This window comes from Microchirus variegatus (genome assembly GCF_963457635.1).
Source record: "Microchirus variegatus genome assembly, chromosome: 23".
Classification (NCBI taxonomy): domain Eukaryota; kingdom Metazoa; phylum Chordata; class Actinopteri; order Pleuronectiformes; family Soleidae; genus Microchirus; species Microchirus variegatus.
Window position 1 is genome coordinate 7,805,780 of NC_139824.1, and position 21,722 is coordinate 7,827,501.

Consider the following 21,722-nt stretch of genomic DNA (forward strand, 5'->3'; position numbering starts at 1 on the left):
GTGCAGTCTCTGTCAAAACGCACATGTTTTTTCTTACCCTGTACCCCTCGCTGTTTCTTTCTCTCCGTCTTTTGGCTTCACAGCCAAAGGTATAATTGATTTAATGTCTGCCTCCTGTGCGAACGCAACATCATTGAGCGGACTGATTTATGTCACGCAAACAGTGGACTTGGGCACACTGTAGCTAACCTTTCCTGAGTGCACCGCTGCAGCCTGAACCTTCTGCGGTGTTTACCTTCACTCTCTCAGGGGCATGTGCAGTAATTGCGTTCGAGCTATTCCACGGTGTTTAGTGATAAACTGCTTTCAGATGTTGTATCATAATGTTTGTGCAGTCAGAAGTATGATGAACAATTAAGTTTAATAACAAAATACAATAACAGGAAAGCCTGCGTGTCCTACAGTCGTGCCAGAATCACACAGGGCTTGTTGGGAAACGCAGAAATATGTGGGGACAATTTTCTCTGGCTACAGATGAATTTGGAAAAGAAATAAAATACCAAGTATTTTTTCAGTAAGTATTAAAAGCTGTCACTGTATTTTTCATGTATGTGGGTTCTTTGTGCGTAACTTTTGTCAAATAAATTCCCACACTGCACCCATGATGTGGTTCGTTTTACGTCAAGACAGACAGAGGATACAGCACATCAGGCTAGTAAAGCGAGGCGGCTTAATATGACTGAAAACACTCGGGGTGCATTCACACCAGCTCCTTCTAAATCAAATCCGAGTCCGTTTGCTTGGAAACTCCAGTTCGTTTGGTTAGGTGCGATAGCGCAACCGATCTCTGATCAGCACCAAAGACGCAAACTCTGGTCCGCCTAAAAACATAGGTTTGCTGCAAGTGAACCAAATGCTGGAAGCGGACTACAACGCAGGGCATTGTGGGTAAACACATCCAACGCATACGCTGGGAGAAATGTCTGAGTCCATTGTTGCAGGTTATACGTCATATGTTCACATAATTCAATAGGATTTGATGCATCACCATGTTTTGCTTGTTGTTTATGTGAAGAAAACAGAAGTTGTCCTGCATTAACCAACAGATGAGTGCGTAATTCTTTATACAGCGCCGCCTCAGGCGAGGAGGGGAATAGGTTATTAAAAGGCAAAGTTTGTTTCACTAAAGTGCAGCGTGAAAGCAAACCCGGACCGAATGTTGCAGCCCTCTATTAAAAACGACCGACGAGACGCCTGCGAAAAGCTAAAAGCTAAAATAATAATGGTAAAAACACTGTCATTCTGCAGTTTGACAGGATAAATACTTCCCTCTGTCCACCCCTGTGCAGCTGCTGTATAGACACCATTTTAGATTATAGATAGTTTAAATCGGGCCCCCACCAATATTTGGAGATAGCCAAACTGTCAGGGGAGTCGAATAGGATACGAGAGATATGCATTATAAAACTAATTTATCACAATTATTATGATCACAAGCCAGGATCGTCAGGGCCAGAGGAAGGTAGCTGGAAATCTTGGTCCAACTCGGTCTGATTCGGGCTTGGGCAGAGATTCTAAACTCTATGCCAGCGCTACTATCAGCTCTGATAGTATTGCTTGACGGAGCCCATTTTCAGATAAAACAGGGATTATTATTGATCAGAGCCTGACATTTAAAATACAAATGTATACGTCTGCGTTTTCTGTTATAGAAAAATATGAATATACAGTTGAGTTTCATGCCACACCACACCACTCTCCCTTTTTAACCTTTTTGTTTGCATGGCTGTTGATGTCGCTATCTAATAACAGGAAAATACCACAGTAATTGCTGTTAGTATTTGAAAACCTGACATTTCCAAACAGCAACAGGATCTACAAGGAAAAAAAAACATAGTGAAGCAACAGAGGAAGAAAGAATGAAAAGATTGTTCTTTCACATAGCAATTCAATTTAAGTCTATTGCATTATTATTTCTTGTATCAATCAAATGTAAGTCTATTATTTTTAAAAGAAAACATTTCAGTGTTTCTGTGATAGAAAACAGTGATTGTTTACATGTATTCATTTTGATTCTTGCCCTCAGTCCAGGCTAGTGACAGCGGTGTAAGGCCTCTCACGGGCACCGCCGAGGTGCAGTGCTCTGTGCTGGATGACAATGACAACACTCCAGAGTTCATGCAGTCATCTTTCCAGATCAGCCTGCCAGAAAACCTGCCCCCTGGCATCATCCACACTGCTCAGGCCTCAGATCCCGACCATGGGGAAAATGGAACTATACACTACTCTATATTGGGTAAGACACAAATATACAGTACCTGCTCCTGATTGTATTTATTTTCCAAGCAATTTAAGTTGTAATTTAATTGTTTTGCCCATCATTACTACCAGTAAGTAAGTAAGTAAGTAAGTAACATAGTGTTCAAGATAGTTTTGCCCAATGCCTGATTTTGAAAAAAGTGAGGGAGTGTATGAGGGAGGGAGAGTGGGCAGCAGTGCAGGGGCCGTGGTCTGGAAGTGAAATCTTACACCGCGTTGCAGTTATGTGCCCAATCGTTCACACTACGCTTCAAGCAGTGCAGCGAGAAAGGCAAAGTGACAGCTCTGGTGTTTATAAAAGGGGGTGGATTCTGGGACAACAAGCTTAAAAATCAACTTTTTAATCATTTAAATCCTTATATTTGGGACTCTGGAGGTCCTATCAGTCGGCAAAGTGAGAAAAAAGATGACTCGCTCATGTTTTTGTGGTCCTCCTCAGTCTATGTACAGGAGATAAAACACGCGATGTTGACTTCCGCACTCACTGGGACGTCACAATGCGCTGAATTCCTGGAATTGTTGTCTCGCGGAGCTCCGCTTTGTCCGTAAAACACGAGAGAGTGCTGGCGAGGGCAACGATATCTGAAAACCGGAAGTCAACAAAGTCGACGAAAAGTAGTTTGAGTACTACACAAACTTCCAGCCTCAGAGGATTTATCTGTCCAGTGGATACATGTTATATATGACGGCAATGTGCCTGCTAGAGCCTGCAAATGATCACTTTTCCAAATGCTAACTGCTGTTAGCTCCCAGCAGCCTCTGTGGCTGATGTCATTTCCTGTCCCTTAAGTTTCATGTTACTATTTTTTAAGGTGGACCTAAAGAGATACAACTAAACAGAGCGTTCTGAACAGGGCAGTTTGGCAGGGTGATTGAACTGCTGTGGTGCTTCATCTTTATGGTATTTTGACCAAAGCATGTCACAGTTCATTAGGACACCAGGGAACTAGGTTAACATGGAGAAATAGGGTATAATATGACCCCTTTAAGTGTATCTAATCTGATCTCATTCAGGTGAAGACTACAGAGGTCGCTTTACCATCAACAGTCACACAGGTGCTCTCAGCACCACACAGATCCTTGACCGGGAAGAAAGGCAGAACTACACACTCAGCATACAGGCCCGTGACTATGGCCCCGTCCCACTCAGCTCTTCCACCCAGATCCAGCTGGTGCTGCTGGACCAGAACGATAACATCCCCTCTTTCCTCAGCAAGAGCTACCACGCCTCCATCAGCGAGGGCTTACCTGCCGGAACCGAGGTCCTGCGCGTCACCGCCTTCGATCCAGACGATGGTTCAAATGGTGACATAACCTATTCACTGACAGACGACAGCAGCCAGGGGGCGTTTTCTGTAGACGTTTTCACAGGAGCGATCCGCACCACCAGGGCTCTGGACAGAGAGAGCCGGGCTCAGTTCACCCTCAGAGCTGTTGCTACAGACGGTTGCACCCAGGGACCCCAGAGCTCCATGGCATATGTGACCATACAGGTGGAGGACGTGAATGACAATGTGCCAGTCTGTGACCAGTATCCCATGAATGCATGGGTGTCTATGACAACTCTACCAAACCAGATCGTTACCACTGTGTTGGCGACAGATGGCGACCAGGGGGAGAACGGAACGATACATTATACGTTGACTGATGAAGAAAATCTGTTTGACATCAACGCTGAGTCTGGAGAGATTTCGCTGAGGAGACGAATGAGGGCGGGTTTCTCAGGGAGGAAGCTGCAGGTTGTGGTTTCAGACCAAGGCCGTCCGGCTCTGACCTCTACCTGCTTGGTTTTTGTCCACCTGAAAGGAGAGCATGAAGGTCTCCAGTTCACAAACCAGGTCTACAACACTACAGTCAGGGAGAACAGTAGAGCAGGTAGGTTTTCCATTTCTATTCCGACTGTTTTCACCTGACACAGATTAAAAACCTCATCAACCTTATCACTTTTTTCTTCTTCAAGGCACTTGGATTGCTAAAGTGGAGGCCAGTGACCAAACCAACAGCAGGCAGAGGATCACCTACACCATATTCAGTGGCAACGAGAATCACATTTTCTCCATTAATCGTCACACAGGCAAGAAACATTATGCCAAACGACAAAGTGAAAACATTGCTTGTCTTTGATTTTCTTGCTGCGCAACCAAATTGAGTTCACCAGTTCTTGCCTTGAACGCCATGCTTTATTAATTTAAATTATGCCACTGGCACAAATTTATTTTCACTCATTCGTTTTATTTTCCGAAGAAGGATCCAGAAAATAACCTGATTTAAAAAGCTCAACATTATTATGACTTTGAATCCAACCACTTTGTGCTTTCATATCTTCATCTCTCTCCAAATTGTCCTTACTACTTATCTGGGTTTTCATTCAAGTATTTTCTTAATTATGACAATTGTTGCCTGATTTGATCATATCCCAGACCAAATCATCTTTTGGATGCAGATGTATAAAGCTCAAGTGTGTAACTTTTCAGTATTAACAAATGTCTGATAGATTCTAACCATTGTAAACTCATTGCTGATTAAGCTCCACACAGCTCTCTCTGTGTTACTCAGTATAGTGGTGTTTAGATCTTCACCCAACATGATCCCTGTGCTGCACACAGGACGTGATTTTTTTTAATGTCGACAGATGGAGCGTCCTACAAGTTTCACAAGTTTCCGAAGTGAATTTTACTGCCCAAAAAGTTTCTTGCCCCCACCAAACCCCGCACTGCTGCTAGATACACGCAAATGCTCCCTTTGCGAGGTCTGATAGTTGTGCTTGACAGAGCCCATTTGCAGGTGGACGGGATGCAGCATACAAATAATACATTGTGTATATTTTTTTTTACAGTTGTGTTTTATCTTCATCTGGTAAAATTGTGAAACAAAGTCAAACATTGTGTTGACATTTAAAGGTGCCATATGTAAGAATGTGGCCAAAAATCGTTACTACATTCAAATTCAAAATACGGAGGTCTTTTAGGTTTCATTTTCTAACGTAACTGGCAACCCATGGTTGCTCGGCAGCTGAGACTCTGACTGCAATGATTGGTAGACAGCGGTAGGTGGCGCCACATGCCAAAACATGATTTCAAAACATAAACATGATTTACAGTCTGCAAAATATGTTTTTTAATGTAAATATTTTGTCTATACTGTTGTTGTTGGTGAGTTCAGTTTGTTATATGAACATTATTCCTGAGTCTCTGTGACATATTAGGAGGATTTTATGGCCAGTTGCTTTAGATTTAATACATAATGCACCTTTAACTCAAATCATTTTTGATTGAAAGTAATAGGCTGTATTTTAAAAGAAACTCCAATGTAGCTCTGAGCACAGTTTTCTGGAGTTCACCTTAATTTTTTTCCTCATATGCAGGTGAGATTCGGGTGCAGAAAGATAATTCCTTGGACTTTGAGGTGAATCCTCAGATCCACCTGGTGGTGCTGGCTGACAGCGAGCTGCAGACCGCTCACTGCAGAGTCTCCATCATGCTGCTGGACGTCAATGACAACGCGCCGCTGTTTGAATACAGCAGTTACAGGACAGCTGTCTGGGAAGGGCAAGTGTTTAACACCTACATTATGCAGGTATATGCAGTGTTTTCGACACCATCTCTGACATAGTACTGATTGGTGGTTCCATTAGAACTGAAACGTTCCCGTATTCTGTGCAGGTGTTTGCGTCTGATGCAGACAGCGGGATCAATGGGCAGATCGAGTATTCAATTGTGTCCGGTAACAACAACGAAGCATTCATCTTGGACTCTGTGCGAGGGATCCTCGCTACCAATGTTTTACTGGACCGTGAGATCACCCCGTCATACAAGTACGCTAAACTAACCTTAAAAGGACAGTGCAGGTTGTTTTTGAAGTATTGTTATATAAGATGGTTGCTGTGTGCACACCAGTGCACATCTGGTGCTGGGAAGCAGTCCAAGACATGGGGTTCACGCTCACTGCAAACATGAGATTGTAGATTGTATCCACTTAACAAAAGACTCACGTAATGAACTTTACACCTGTGATATCTTACAAATGTTTACAAAATTGTTTGTTGCTTAGTCTCACATTTCTGATTCCAACCATTGACTACCTGCACCAAATTCCATCGAGAAAACCATCAATTTTACATCACAGGTCACAGGAGTTATTGACCCACTGCTGCCTCCATCAGTAAGGTCAAATGTGTTATTTCCTGACATTGGTGTTGGAAATCCTTTATTTAGATTTACCCATGTAACACAAATGTACCAGATTATGCAGCAGTAGACCAGCAGCTCCTGTGTTCCCACAAGCTTAAAATATACACATTTTCTTCTGGACTTTGGTGTGGGAAAATGAACAGTTTATAAATGGTGAAAACCAGAGAACCTTGAGAAAACCTATGTGTTCGTTCCGCCCTGGGCGCAAATCAAGGTTATTGGGGGGGGGTTTTTGCTCCAAGGCAACAACATTCTTAGCCACTACACCACTGTGACCCAGTTAAATATGTTTGAATAAGTATCTGGAAATATGATCATGCTGAAAATCACAACATTTGTTATGAATGGGGCCCCTGAACCTAATATATCATAATTTCACAATAACTATATTTCCTTCATAAGTAAGACAAAAGATCCAGTACAAATGATTTAGAGTAGTTTCTGCTTCAAATATGGTTATAATAAACCATTGCACTTTAATTAGTATGTGATGTATTTGTATTTGTTTTCCCTTCTTTACACTGTAGGCTGGTTTTGCAGGCAACAGACAGGGGGAACCCTCCACTCAGCAGCACCACCACCATCAGGGTTCAAGTGGTGGACGTGAATGACAACAGCCCCACCATACCCCCCATGGAGCCTGTGGTTATAGCAGAGAGTAAGACCAAATAGCTCATAATGCTACATTATAATGATGATGATGAAGAATAAAACAACTCTGACATCATTTATTTCTGTCTAGATCTCCCCGCAGGTTACATGGTGACCCAGGTGATCGCAAACGATGTGGACCTGAGCTCCGCTATCACCTACAGTTTTTCGGACAACAGTAGCACAAACAGCCCCTTTGCCATTGACAGATATACTGGTGTGGTCACGCTAACACGAGCACTGGACTACGAGGAGCAGACGGAGTATACACTGACGGTTTGGGCGTCTGACTCCCTCCACCAGACTTCTGGGGAGGTCAGAGTACAAGTGCTTGACGTCAATGACAATTCTCCTGTCTTCAGCCAGGTCTCCTACCAGGTACAGATATAACCCCAATTGCTTGGAGCAAAATATAGCAGAGTAGTGTGGATGTAGCTCACAGGAAAACTATTTAAAACAAAATGTTGGAAGTTGAGCCCCTGTAACCCTCATGGGGAGGATAAAGCGGTAGAAGATGAGTGAGTGATGGTGGAAGCTGATTCATTGGGTCCCTTGCATGGGTGGATCTCATTTCTTAAATTAAATTTGTCTGCCATTAAATCCTCTTCCGTCCTAAATCCTCTTTTTACTCAAATTACCACCTCGGAGTTATTGTTTCTTGAAACTGAAGATATTTACTGTTTCCCCAATATTCATGAGAAACTCATTGAAAATTGGCTTCTTTAATAATTGATCGCAAGTGTCTCACTTTGGAAGCAGCCACATTTGTAATTATAAGTTGTTACTCATTGATAAAGGGGTTTTCTATGACAATAATCCAGCAAAAACTATAGATTTACATGTTTTTCATTGACAGTATAACAGATACTATAAAGCTCCTTGCCTTGTCCAAGCTGGAGGTTATTTTCAAACGCTATGATCTCACCTGAAATGCTGTATATCGTAATGCTGCTGCTGCATATGTTTAATTGCTCCCTTTTTTGTTTAAGGTGGAGTTGTCAGAGCTGGTCTCAGCTGACACACTGGTTGTGTCGGTGTCTGCTATGGACAGAGACTCTGGACTCAATGGCAAGATCAGCTACAGACTGTTTTCATCTCCTTTACAAGGCTTTTACATCCTGACAGAAAATGGTAAAAGATGAGAATATTTTTATTTTGGTTTTTGGTGAAATATTGTCAATGTTTTATCGAATGAACGTTTAGCTAAACCCGAAAACAGGAAAAGTGATTTGGATGTTTGGCTGGGGGGACTTAACCCTGTCTAGACTCATACTCAATCTCAAATGAGATTGAGATGCAATCTGGCATTAGCCAGACTACCAAAGAAAGGGCCACAAAGAATGTCCTTGTCTAGTTATGAGCAGCTGAGGAGCTCATGGAACAATATCAGAGTTTACTGAGAGTTTCCATTCTGCTAGCATCAGTATCTTCATTGTTTATATTTTGAATGTTGGAAGAAGTGTTTAAAAGGAGTCATATTAAATGCTGTTAAAAAATTCCTAAACTCAAGAAAGAAGATAATCCCTACAGAGCTGAACCCAAACCAGCGCTCTGCAGTTTTGGCTTTTCTTTTTCCTGCCATGTGTGATTCCTGGATTTCTACCGCGTCTGAACCCCAAGGTTTAATATCAGGGAAATGTACTTTTGCTGTTTTGTGGTGAAGAGCACTAATGCAAAGAGACATATTTATGAATGCTTTCAAAAGCTTTGTAACTAGTGTCCAAAATGTTCATGCTGTTACAATTTTTCCGAGCCTATATGTTGCACACACAAAAGATGCTAGTCAAGAGCAAAGCCTCAGGATTAATAAAGTCTTTGAGAAATATTTTTGGTGGCAATAGTGGAGTGGAATAATAAAGTGGACAAACACTTATTTTCTCTTTTAGTCTGCATGTCAAATTCATTTAATATCAGAAAGGATATACGTCTTTCCTCAAGTGTCACGTAAGGGTGTGTTTCCATCATGGTAAGGCTGTTTGTCTCAACAATACGTCAAGTTTTGTGTGCTATTTAGAGGTTAGATTCTCTGGTTGAGCCCAACCCGGGCCCGACAGGGCCGATATTTCCTGCCACCATCCTCGGGCCCTGTTCTCTGCACTGAAAAATGGAATGTTTAGGGCCAGTTATTTTGTACTATTCCTAATGGAAACGCAAAAAATTATGTACTGTACCAAATCGAATCGTTTCACTTGGTGGAAACGCACCATAATACTCACAACTAGAGGGGTCAAATGTTAGTAGGAAATACATATATTTGATAATATGGTGATGTATTTTATGATCATGTAAAATTAGTAGAGCAAACTTGTCCACAAACCTGCCCTTTAGCTACTAAATGCTAAATCAGCTACTAAAGTGTTCATCAGCTTGTCTGTAAATTTGACTGTCATATGAGCATCTTACTCATCTACTTCGGTTTCAAAGGTTGTTGAGATGTTAGATGTTTAGATGTTATAACAACAAGTTAAAAGTGCCTAAGAAAAAGAGAATCTGTGTACATTTGTCCAACATCAAGGACCTATTGTTACTCATGAACACTTCTTTGTCTTGTAGGATCAGTTTACACCAACAAGCCCCTCAAGACCATCACAAACAGCAACCTAATCCATCTTCTGGTTGAAGCAAGAGATGGAGGCAATCCTGTACGCTCCACTGTCGCCTCCATAGACATACTGATCCTTGACACCAACGACCATCCACCGTTGTTCCACCAGGACATGTACACCTTCACCATCTCAGAGGACACTCCCACAGACACCACCCTCTTGACTCTGTCTGCAGAGGACCAAGACTGGAGCCCCGAAAACACCCATATGGACTACGCCATCATCAAGGGAAATGAGGAAAAACGATTTTGTTTGGAGGTGAAAATGATTCTAGTTGAGAATCAGTTGAAGAATGTGGGAAAACTTGTGCTGTGTAACCCTTTAGATCGTGAGACCACAGACAGCTACACATTAACAGTGACTGTATCCGATAGAGGAACACCTCCACTGAACAGCTCTGCTGTTGTTTTAGTGACTGTGACGGACTGCAATGATAATGCACCCGTCTTTTCCAGTGCAGAATATCATGCACGCGTGAGTGAAAACAGCCTAGTCGGTGCCAGGCTGGTTCAGGTTAGCGCTCAAGATCTCGACATGGGAACTAATGGCCTGGTGCGGTATGACATTATATCTGGGAACACCAAAGGCCACCTCAAGCTTGACCCTCAGTCTGGTCTTCTGGTTGTCAACCAATCACTTGACTATGAGGAAGACTCAAAATACACCCTCACTATTAGAGCATCTGATGGCGGTGGATTACCTGAAGAACATAATGTTGCTTTTGCAGTTGTCTTCATTACAGTGTTGGATGAAAATGACAACACTCCATACTTCATGTTCCCTGCAGTTAACTGTTCTGTGATGGAGAATCTTCCAGCATTTACCCACACGTGTTCGGTTCTTGCTGTTGACAATGACTCGGGCCATTACGGCCAGCTCACTTACTCAATTATATCTTCCTGCTTCATGGACTATGGTAGTGGCAGCCCAGAGAGGAAGGATGCCTTTGCCATTGACCCCCTCACAGGCAATATTCACACCAGACAGACTTTCGATTTTGAACGGGAGAGTGAGTACTGCTTTATGGTGGAGGCCAGGGACAAAGGCGACAAAGCAGCTACAGTCAGAGTGCAGGTGACCATCAAGGGAGTGGATGAGTTCAGTCCCGTCTTCACCCAGAAGCAGTACCACTTCCTACTGCCAGAAAATGTCAAGCCTGGAGAGACAGTCGGTTACGTGATGGCAATGGACCACGATGGAGGGGTGGATGGAGTGGTGGAGTACTCCTTGGTGAACCCGTCACCATTTTTCTCATTAAACAAAACAATTGGTGCCATCTTTGTATCAGGTCATGTATTCCGCCAAAGAGGCCATGCCGGTGAGGATGTGGTGGAGCTGGTTGTTTCTGCAGGTAGTCCCAGATTGGGTTCTAAGTCTACCACGTGCCTGGTTTTTGTCAACATCTCCAGTTCAGCAGAAGCACTTACCGGGCTTCCCCTTGATACACACATGCTCAGTCTAACCGTCTCGCTAATTACATTCCTCATTGTTGTTGTCATTTTTGTGGGCATGGTTCTCAGGTGCAAGCTTAAAAAAGCTGCGATAAAAAAAGCAGCTGCTATTGCAACAAACTTGAACTGTGGTACGGGCTCGTTGGGTAGATCCACTAGCTTTATGCAAAGTTCCAATTCTCTTCAAGTGATTAAAAGGCCCAGTATTGTGGTGACTAAGAGGGACACATCAAACCCATACAATCAGTCGGACTCCAGTGGTCGTGGATCGGCAGAAGGTGAAACGGCTGAGGACCAGGAGATCAAGTGGATTAATAAATACCCTTGCCATAAAGTAGATGAATATGTGAACAACAACCAGATCATGGAGATCCCAGATTCTGCCTTACCTACTGATAATATCTCCTGCAACTCCATGGAAATGGGGCCGGAGTACATTTTATCAGTTAATAAAGGTTTAGGCTCAGGAATGGCCAGCATCGAAAGCCTCCACCACTTCAAAGAGGAGGGAGGAGGTGAGGGACTACTCCCTGCAATATTTAGGGTGAAGGATATGGAGGAGAGCATGGGGACCAAAGGGTATGCTCCCCTCTCTGACGCTCATGGTCCTACAGATTCTCTCTCATCGCTGTTGTGTTCAGTGGAGCAGCTGCAAGCCAGCTATAACTGGGACTACCTTCTGGACTGGGAACCACGTTTTCAGACTCTGGCCTCCGTATTCACAGATATCGGGATGCTCCCCGATGAGGAGCGGCAGCGTAGCCATGAGGACTTAGCAGCAGAATCGAGCTGTCTCATGTACCCACCACCTCTAATAACAGGAGTGGCTCAGCCTGGCGTCAGGAATGTTCCGCCACGAAAACTGGGGCGTGTACCAAGTCTTGGCAGGAGACCTTCTCAACGCAAATATGCTTATTCACCGTTAGCCAGGAACACAGGTCTTACACCTTCAGCCATGACACCATCCTTTACGCCATCACTGTCTTCACTTACCATGAGGACCCCCACTGCTTCTCCAGTTGTTTCTGACACTGGGGTGGGGGGGATCAGAGTTGACACAGGACCGCTCACTGTAAGTCTATTGGAGGCAGAAATACAAGTATAGACAGGGGTGCCTGTCAGTAGTATCTCATGGGACTTCAAGGACAGATGGACAGATTATAATAATAAGTAATAATTCAGGTTTACTTTACTTTATTGACACACATCCCCATCATTGTCTCAGGTTTTTCATAATATATTCCGCCATTAAAATGCCTTTAAAAATCCCATGATGGGTGTAACTCATTTAATCCATTCAGTGTATCACAGTTTTTAATTTTCTTCTGTATTTTTCCCAACTAGAAAACTTGATGCTAATGATTGCATAAAACTAACAATTCTACACAAATCCTTTATTTTACAGACTTAAGAAACATGATTATATTGTCCTGGAATTCTTCATTTATTATTCCTAATCTTATTATAGTCTCTTTACATCAGTATTGCTCCTTTGTGTGTTGACTGACAACTGTGGACACAGCACTTTATGTACCATAGGCAGGGAATTGTGTGAGTTTTAATTTGAATAAAATTTCAATAAATTAAACTTGCTCTGTATTAACTGTGAGGTACAGTTTTTCCAACTTTCTTTGACTTGGTTTTTGTAAGAAATATTCATGCTCAATGCATGTTTGAGCTTATTCATTGTTTAAAGGTGCATAATGTAATAAATCTAAAGCAACTGGCCATAAAATCCTCCTAACATGTCACAGAGACTCAGGAATAATGTTCATATAACAAACTGAACTCACCAACAACAACAGTACAGCCAAAATATTTGCATTAAAAAAAATATTTTGCAGACTGCAAATCATGTTTATTTTAGGAAATCATGTTTTGGCATGTGGCGCCACCTACCGCCGTCTACCAATCATTGCAGTCAGTAGAGTCTCAGCTGCCGAACAACCACGGGTTGCCAGTTACATCAGAAAACGAAACCTAAAAGAATTTGAATTCTTGAATTTAACCGTAACAGTTTTTGGCCACATTCTTACATATGGCACCTTTAATACATGGTCAGATTAACATGAGGTTGGGTTATTAGCAGTTGGCATACTTTGCTGGTAACGGTTTAAGTTATTGTTAGCTTTCTTCTATATATGACCATTCTCTGACCTCTGGCATTAACAAGGTATTGTCAACCAGAGAACTGCTGCTTATTGGATAGTTTGTATCCAATGAAACTGGAAACATTCTCTGGAAACAAGATGGCTGAGCGTGAAAATCCCAGTAGATTAGTCGTGTCAGATATAGTCAGACAAGTCGGGGTCTGGCACCAATATCAATGCCACATTCAAAGTCAATTAAACTACATTTCTTCCTCATTCTGATGCTCAGTTTGAACTTAATCAGGTTATCTTGGCCATGTCTAAATGCCTAAATGCATTGAGTTGCTGACATGTGATTAGCTGATTAGATATTTAAAAAAGACAAGCAGCCGAAACAGGTGTAACTTACTGTATAAGTTGGCTGGTGAATGTCAAACAGCCCCCAGTAGAATGTATACCTCTGCCAACATCTAACAATACACATGACTGTGTATGAATATGAAAGAAAAAAAGGATGGGGTTTGAAGTTCACACGACTTCAAAGTCATAGCGTCACTTTGCAGTGCAAACTCAAAGACTTGCTTTGTTGTGATCTGGAATCCTGCTTGTCATGGATCCAGAGAAGATGACTGACTGGTGACCGGTCAAACACAAAAACAAAATCCTTTTGCCAGGAAGGAGCCCACAGACTAGTTTGTTTAGTATCTAAAGTGGAAATGATGCGCTGGGTTTAATTTTGCCCCCAAACAACTTGAAGATATCATTTTTCTAATCAGATAAGTCACAATTGCCACTTTGATTAAAGGTTAAGGTTGAGCTCACAGTGTTCCCTCTCTGAACAGTCGGAACAAAAAGAAACGATTGTCATCTGATAGACCCATCTGATAGTCGCTTGGAAGAGGAGGCATTGTGAAAAATAAAACACAGCTGTGTTCTCATCCCGGCTTAGGTTTCATACTTACTCCATTTGCATTCTCTTGATGTACTGGCCTCTGAACAAGTTCTGCATTGTGATTTCTGACTTGTATATGACCCATTCAGTCATCTATGTTACTTGATGGAGAAAACATGGTTATGGAGTCGGGACGACCGTTGACTTTTATAATCAATTATTGATGGATTGCTTAATTTTTCACTTGCCTCAAATGATTATGAGGCGTCTTCAAAGCTGCAATGTGTAACTTTTACAATTTCCTTTCATCACATTCAAACCATTGTCAGCTTCTCTTGTGAAGTTCTGTAACATGAAAGATGGTCCAGATTATTGACAGACTGGAAAATGAAAACCGCATGATCAGGTTATTCCACTGGCTTTCCATCTTCAAAGTATTTTTCACTTTTATATCACTTGTAACCTAAATAAAGGACAGCACCGCAGGCTTGTGAGTCAACCGCGGGTATTGATCATCAATGCATGTCTGGTAACAATCCAAATAGTCAAAGCACAGAATATGTCAAATACTGAACCCTGGCTTCAGTTTCTGGAAATAGTTATGTTTATTTATTTTTTGACTTGTTCGATTTGATTAGTTTCCTGATTTCAATCAAAGTTTTTTGTTTTTTTTCAATGTTGCATTGTTTTTTGCAGACAAAATCTGACTCCTGGCTGACTGAGCTCGGAAAACACTTGGTCATTTTTGTTTCATTTATTGAATGAAAGCAGGCGCTTGTATTACGCAGCTTTGTCCCACATAGCTTGAGCTAAATGCTAACTTCTATGCTAACATGGTCATTTTTAGCATATGAAGTTGACCTCATTAAGAATATTTCATTTATTTGGTTACATTTTCTTATGCTCTAATATTTGCTAACAAAGTCGAACATCTGAACTACATGTTCTGACCGTTTAATACCTCGTTATAGAAATGGTGTCTGCTGAAATTGCTGTTTTTTGGCAACATATTTAACAGGTTATACCATTTTGAACTCTTTTTACCAAATACCTGTATGCCGCAATTGCTACCAACTTGTGACTGAAAGGTTTTTTTCTGCCTCAAAATTCATATATGATAAATATAAATAGTGCAACTGGTGAACTGTCCAGGGTGTACCCCGTTTATCGCCCTATATGTCAGCTGAGATAGGCACAGCGACCCTCCTGTGGTAGATAATGGATGGATGGATAAATAGTACTTTACATACATATTATAATACTATAGAAGCCGAGAGCGGCCGTGGTTTCTTCTATATTTATTTAGCTTGAGATCATGGAATAATGAATTTGTTATCGCAGGATAATGTTCGTCCGCTATCTTATGATAACGAGATAAATCTGCAAGTTATCGCCAGATAAAGCTAGTTTTATCGCGATAACAAGATAATTGTAAAGAGACTGAATAGTGTCATTAGTTTTTTGATATACTTTATTAATCTCCTTCTGTAAATTATTTCTCTGCATTGAACCCATTCTCTACTTTGACCGTTCCAAGGATTAGGAGCAGTGGGCAGCCACTGTCGAGGAGGAATCGAATAACAACAAGGCCCAAATTTAATAATCCGAGTGGCCGAGGGGGTTTCGGTAACCGGGATTATCTAGTGTTCTCACGCTACTACCTACTCCTAAAAACTGCAAAGTTCTCTGTGCACCAAAACAGCCATGGGGCAGACAGGTGGGCGCACAGATTTATCTTCCATCATGTGGGCTGACCATACTTGTGATAAATCTCATGTGTGTGTGGCAACAACGGGTGCGGGAGAAGAGTGGCACAGTGGTTTAACACTAGTGGGTGCTGGATGGGGCCACATGGCTGGTATAGTGGTTTGCACTCTTCGGGTTCGGATGAATGATTGTTTATCTCTTTGTGTTCCTGTGATGGACTGGCGACCTGTCCATGGTGTACGCCACCTTTCACCCTGTGTCAGCTTAGATTGGCACAAGCCCCACGCGATCCTCATGTGGAGGATAAATCAGTTAAAGGGGACATATTGTGCAAAATCAACTTTTTAATCATTTTAATCCTTATATTTGGGACTCTGGAAGTCTGAGCAGTTGCCAAATTGTGAAAAAAGATGACTCAGTCATGTTTTTGTGGTCCTCCTCAGTCTAAGTACAGGAGATAAAACATGTTGACTTCCGCACTCACTGGGACGTCACAATGCACTAAATTCCTGGAATTGTTGTCTCGCGGAGCTCCGCTTTGTTCGTAAAACACGCGAGAGGCAAGGGCAACAGTATCCGAAAATCGGAAGTCCGCCAAACGTTCTATTATTGGCTCCACAGTGCAGCACAGAGTTCTACACAATCTTCCAGCCTCAGAGGATTTATCTGTCCAGTGGATATTATGGAGTTATATATGACGGGCTGTTTTGGCAGGGTGATTGAACTGCTGTGGTGCTTCATTCTTATGGTATTTTGACCAAAGCATGTCACAGACATGTTCATTAGGACACCAGGGAACTAGGTTAACTTGGAGAAATAGGATATAATATGACTCCTTTAAAAAGATGGATGGATGCTAGATTAAAAAAACAAACTCATCAAACTAACTAACTTATTCCAATAGTGGAAACGATTGTGTGCTGCAAAAAATGACTTTATGAGACGAATGATAGCAGCTTTATATTACTACTGACATATTATTGATTGTTGTTGCATAAAGGAACCACACAGTCGCAGGTTTCAGCAAATTCAGTATTCATCACGTGCCACTTTTGACTCCAGACATTTATTTACTGTGTGGCTGAAAGATTATGTCATCATTGTCACGCAGAGAGAACGCATCGTGCTCCATTTGCAAAACTGGAAGCAGTCCAAGTGTTTTATGTTTTCCCTCTCCTCCACAAATCAAAAGTTGGCACACTTGACAGCAGAAGAAAGAAAAATCAATCGTGATGATTTACTAACTACGAGCACCAATGGTAGAATTTATTTATAATACAGACATTTTACCCCACAGACATTTCTAATCTTAACAAAGAGATAACAATGCAGAACAGGAACAAGTAAACTGCTCAACGGCCACTACCTCAGTTTCTATCAGGACCATGTGGAGCCATCCTTTCTATGCTTTGCAGATGTCCGACAACCGCGTGGGACGATACATGCCAGAGTGCACTGCTGTGCCTGTTTCTGATGGAAATTAATACAGACATGATGTGGTATAGCTGAGAGCTGGAAACTGGAGTTTGAAAACTGCTGGTCAAGTCACAGCTCTTGAGGCTTCACAATGGGAGTTTTTTTGTTTTGTTTTGTTTTGGTTTTTTGCAAACGTAAGACTATTTTTATACGGTTTAGCAGCGCTACTTTTACTGCAATGTCTAGGACGTCAGGATGAGAGAGCAGAGCAGATTGAGGATTTTAATGCGTGCATCTATAATATCAGCTAACACTCTTGATATAGGTTACAGCATGTTATCAAACGTATAACATACAGTCATGTCAGAATATTCTTAACAAATTGAAACCTGGGTGTGTTGAAGGGAAGAAGTGGCAGTGTATTTGTCTGTCAATTCTATCAGGAATCACCTTTATTTGTATGTAGACATACGAGGAATTCTTAGCAGGCAGTTGTTGTCTCTCTGGTGAACAAAAATATTTGTATAATATGAACATTTTAATTTAAATGCAAAATATACAATGGTGGCACTGCCAAATAAGACTCTGTGTTGCCTAATAAGTCGTTGGATTCGTCTGAAGACTCAGCTGGCCGCTCAATAAATTGAAAAAAGAAACACCATTCCTCTACACACACACACACACACACACACACACACACACACACACACTCAGGCCTTGAATGAGACCAGAGGGGAGAGGGAAAAGGGGATTTGTTGGTGTAGGGCAGGAGAAGGAGGGTCAAACAGGCTTTGTATGTATGACGGAGCCTCAAGCATCACATTTGGCTCCAATCAAATCAGTGATGTTTTTTGGCCACAATATATAAAACAGATGGAGGAGTATGATTCTTTTGTATAAACGCTGTTTGCATTGAAGAAGTGGCTTTTTTCTTTTTTTTTTCTTTTGAGGGTGATTAATCGTTGCTCAGTTGCCTTTCTTTGTGTTTTCTGAAATATGGTGTATTTTTCCACATTTTCTCCTTTGTTTTTTTTGACTGTGATTTGTTGCCTTCTGCATAATATTAATAATACCTCCCCCTTTGACCTGCCTGCAACATGAGGCTTGATAGACTTGACCACAGACTTGAGTGTGAATGTCACCTTAACAAACGTGTCTCTGGACGTGCAATGTTGTCTCACACCCTCAAATGACATCTGACCTCTCAGGAAAAGCAGCAGGGGATGAATGGTGCTCGAGGGATCGGGTGCTGTTTTAGCCACAAGGTGAAAAAGTGAGGTCAGGTGTTCCTCACAGAGTCCTCTGCTTCCATTATAAGAGGCCTGCTTCCTCTGTGATGGATGGGCTTAGCCGAGATGCCAGGCCCCTTTGGAGCAGAGTCCACAGCAGGGGAGGCACCATCTGGGAACAGAATGTCAAGGCCGGCCCCGAGGGTGAAGATTTATGTCCCAACCTCAGGTTCAAACGACTGTGTCTGTCACAGCATAGATGAAGTGGCAGTGACAGCTTTCCTCGTTCCTTTCCAGTCCAAAAGGAGTCCGTCCATTTATGTCCATGGAGACAGGAGAAGGATGGAGGAGATCAAACAACCTCAGGGTGAAGTTTTTCCAACCTGAACGTGTTCCTCGGTGTGTGCCGAGTCGATAAACTTAACAATGCAGTTGACACAGTTACAAGTGTAAGTCTCAACTGAACAGAGTTGATTCAGTGCCCAGCTGAGAAATGTCCTTTTTTTCCAACTTAAACAGCGTTTATAAATTAAGGACAGAATGAAACGAAACTTTTTTATCCAGATTTTCCTCCACTCCCTGAAGTAGCCATATTACAGAATGTTATTTATTCTTCAAAACAACTCGACACCGATCCACCTTTTTTCACTTGCGATCCGATCCCGATACCTGACTTTAGATAGCTGCCGATACTATTCCGATCTGGATGCTCTGTTTTTTTTTAAATACCGTCTCCGTGTTAATCATTGATTTCACCGGATTTTTTTTCGCCAGCCAAATTCACGTGACAACAGCCAAAAACCGGCATATATACCGGCTAACGTGAACCCTGGCTTGGAGGAGTGTGATTTTCATTGTTTTTATGCCGCTGTCAGTACTGTTCTCCTCGGCGAGCAGGCGTTTAAAAACGTTGACGGCTGGGATTACGTCGGCTCGGCTGCAGGTTGCGGAGCTGAACTTCCTGGTTAACTCCTGGTCAATCATGCTCGCCCGCTAGCTGGCTGTAAACTGTGGAATGGATTTCCTGAACGGAGTTGTGCATCATTACCCCGCGTCTCATCGAGACACGCCTCGGTTCAGGAAACCCATTCCACTTTTTGCAGCCAGCTAGCAGAGAAGTCAGGGAATCACTTGTGGAGACATTTCAGCAGACACACACACACAGACGGATCGATAATTTGCGATACAACTATAGAGAATTCCGATCCGTCAATTATGTCTGTATCGGAACCCGATACCGATACTGGATCGGATCGGCCCCATCCCTAGTGAAAAACCCCACAGGTGATGTGTAGCGTGAGGTCGATCGACTGACCAGTGAATTCTCCATCACTTTGTGCCGAGTGACAACATTCAGACGACCTGGCACTTTTCCAGGCCATAGACACAGATGTGTGTATGTGCAGTCTCTTGGTGTTACTCATGTTGTGGGGACCTAAATCCTAAAACCTAAATTCCCATTATGGAAATTAGTCCTCCTTTTATGAACTAAAAACAAGTCCCTCTAATGTAAATCTTTACATTTTAGGTTAATTTTTTGAAGTTTAAACTTCAGCATAGCTTTGTTTAAGTGTGTGTGTGTGCGTGCGTGCGTGCGTGCGCACGCGCGTGTGTGTGTCATATGGAGCTCATTTTATCCCTTCACTTTGACAATAATCGTGTAGAAGCATAAAGCATGTGTGCATTTAAGCTATTAAGTGGACTGGAAAACAGGAGGAATGTGACGGCGTTGTGTGATGTACATACACAGTGTAGAAATATACAAGACAGATATCGGTATATACTGTAGCTGTTATACACTGAGCAAAATAGGCATTGTACCCTGGGCAAGTTGGTATATACTTTACATAGTTCCTGTACATGTGTGAAATTTGTTGTACAGAGTAGGAATTCTCTCACAAATTACATTTGTAAATTGTTTATTTTTCATCAATTTACAAAATTCAAAGTGAGATAACAGAAGATGATGAATCTAAACAAAGTCAATAGATGTGTGTGAGTCCACATTTTGCCTTCAAACCAGCATCAGTTATTACAGGCACACTTGCGCAAAGTCAGGGATTTGTGTAGGATTTATAGTCGAGTGTATGTTTAACTAATTATACCACAGTTTTTCTTATAATTTGTATTTAGTTTTTCCGGCTTCTCCCTCTCCCTGGGATGATCACTACAGCGGATGATCTTCATATTTGATATTCGATGCTCTTCCAGACACAATCCTCCCGTTTATCTGGGCTTGGGAGCACTGGACGTGGCTGGGGTCAATCAAGAAGAGTGTCCAGTTAACAATGAGCAATTGGAACGGAGTTACCTTGCTTTTGCCCTGGACCTGGCGGGGACTCAAACGGCAACCCTTCTATCGGAAGCCAAGTTCCCTTTCCGCTTGGCTTTGGGCTGCCCCGTAAGTTGCAAATCAGTCATTACCTGAATAAGAAACAGCTGCGTCGTGGGCTCAAAACTGGGCGAGGAGCAGCCAGACTCTGCTACCAACATCAGCAAGGTCTCTCCCAGGCAGAGATTCCGAAGCGGACTGGGGGTTTCGAGATGTGCTGTTCAAGCTCTTCTGAAGAAGCACAAAGACACGGGCAACACTGACAACCGTAGAAAGACCCATCATGCTTACTTACGTTCCTTCGAAATCGGAAGATGTCCAGCGCCCTCTGCTCAGAGCTGGTAGAAACCTGTGGGATTTGGGCACATCCATCTACTGTCTGGAGAAGTCTGTTCAGAAGTGGTCTTCATGGAAGAATCGTGGCCCAAAAAACCCACACCTCGTGGACGTGACAATGCTACGAATACGTACATAAGAACTGGGCTGCAGAAACATGGCAGCAGGTGCTCTGACTCAAAATTTGAAATATTTGGCTGTAGCGGAAGGCAATTTGTTCACCGAATGTCTGGAGAGCGGGCGCAATACTGACTGTCTGCAGGCAACAGTGAAGCATGGTGGAGGTTCCTTGCTTGATTCTGGAGTTGGGGATTTGGTTGCGATTAATGGTGTCTTTAATGATGTGAAATAGGAGGCATCTGATTGGCACCAAATTTATTCTGCGGCAGGATCTCAGAGAAGAAGTGAAGAAGTCCTGAAGTGATGGTATGTCCCGCACATCTGATAAGGCGTACATAACATCTGGCAGTATGACGCAGAGCCAGCGAGATGTTTTGGTTTGGTCGGTGCCATTGCCATTATTGCTGGGCACAGATGTGGGGAAGATTTGATTAAGTGCCATG

General features: G+C 42.4%; 1 protein-coding gene across 1 annotated transcript in view; it reads left to right on the forward strand.

The window, feature by feature from the left end:
* dchs2 (dachsous cadherin-related 2) overlaps positions 1 to 12,262 on the forward strand; it is a gene marked incomplete at both ends in the record, with an annotated part of 33,233 nt that extends 20,971 nt beyond the window's left edge. The window contains 9 exons of the mRNA XM_083909339.1: positions 2,027 to 2,236; positions 3,274 to 4,134; positions 4,220 to 4,333; positions 5,624 to 5,835; positions 5,922 to 6,073; positions 6,977 to 7,107; positions 7,192 to 7,478; positions 8,090 to 8,231; positions 9,654 to 12,262. Of these exons, the coding sequence (XP_083765465.1) occupies positions 2,027 to 2,236; positions 3,274 to 4,134; positions 4,220 to 4,333; positions 5,624 to 5,835; positions 5,922 to 6,073; positions 6,977 to 7,107; positions 7,192 to 7,478; positions 8,090 to 8,231; positions 9,654 to 12,262 (4,718 nt within the window). The remainder of the gene's footprint in view (positions 1 to 2,026; positions 2,237 to 3,273; positions 4,135 to 4,219; positions 4,334 to 5,623; positions 5,836 to 5,921; positions 6,074 to 6,976; positions 7,108 to 7,191; positions 7,479 to 8,089; positions 8,232 to 9,653) is intronic.
* Positions 12,263 to 21,722: the final 9,460 nt, after the last annotated feature.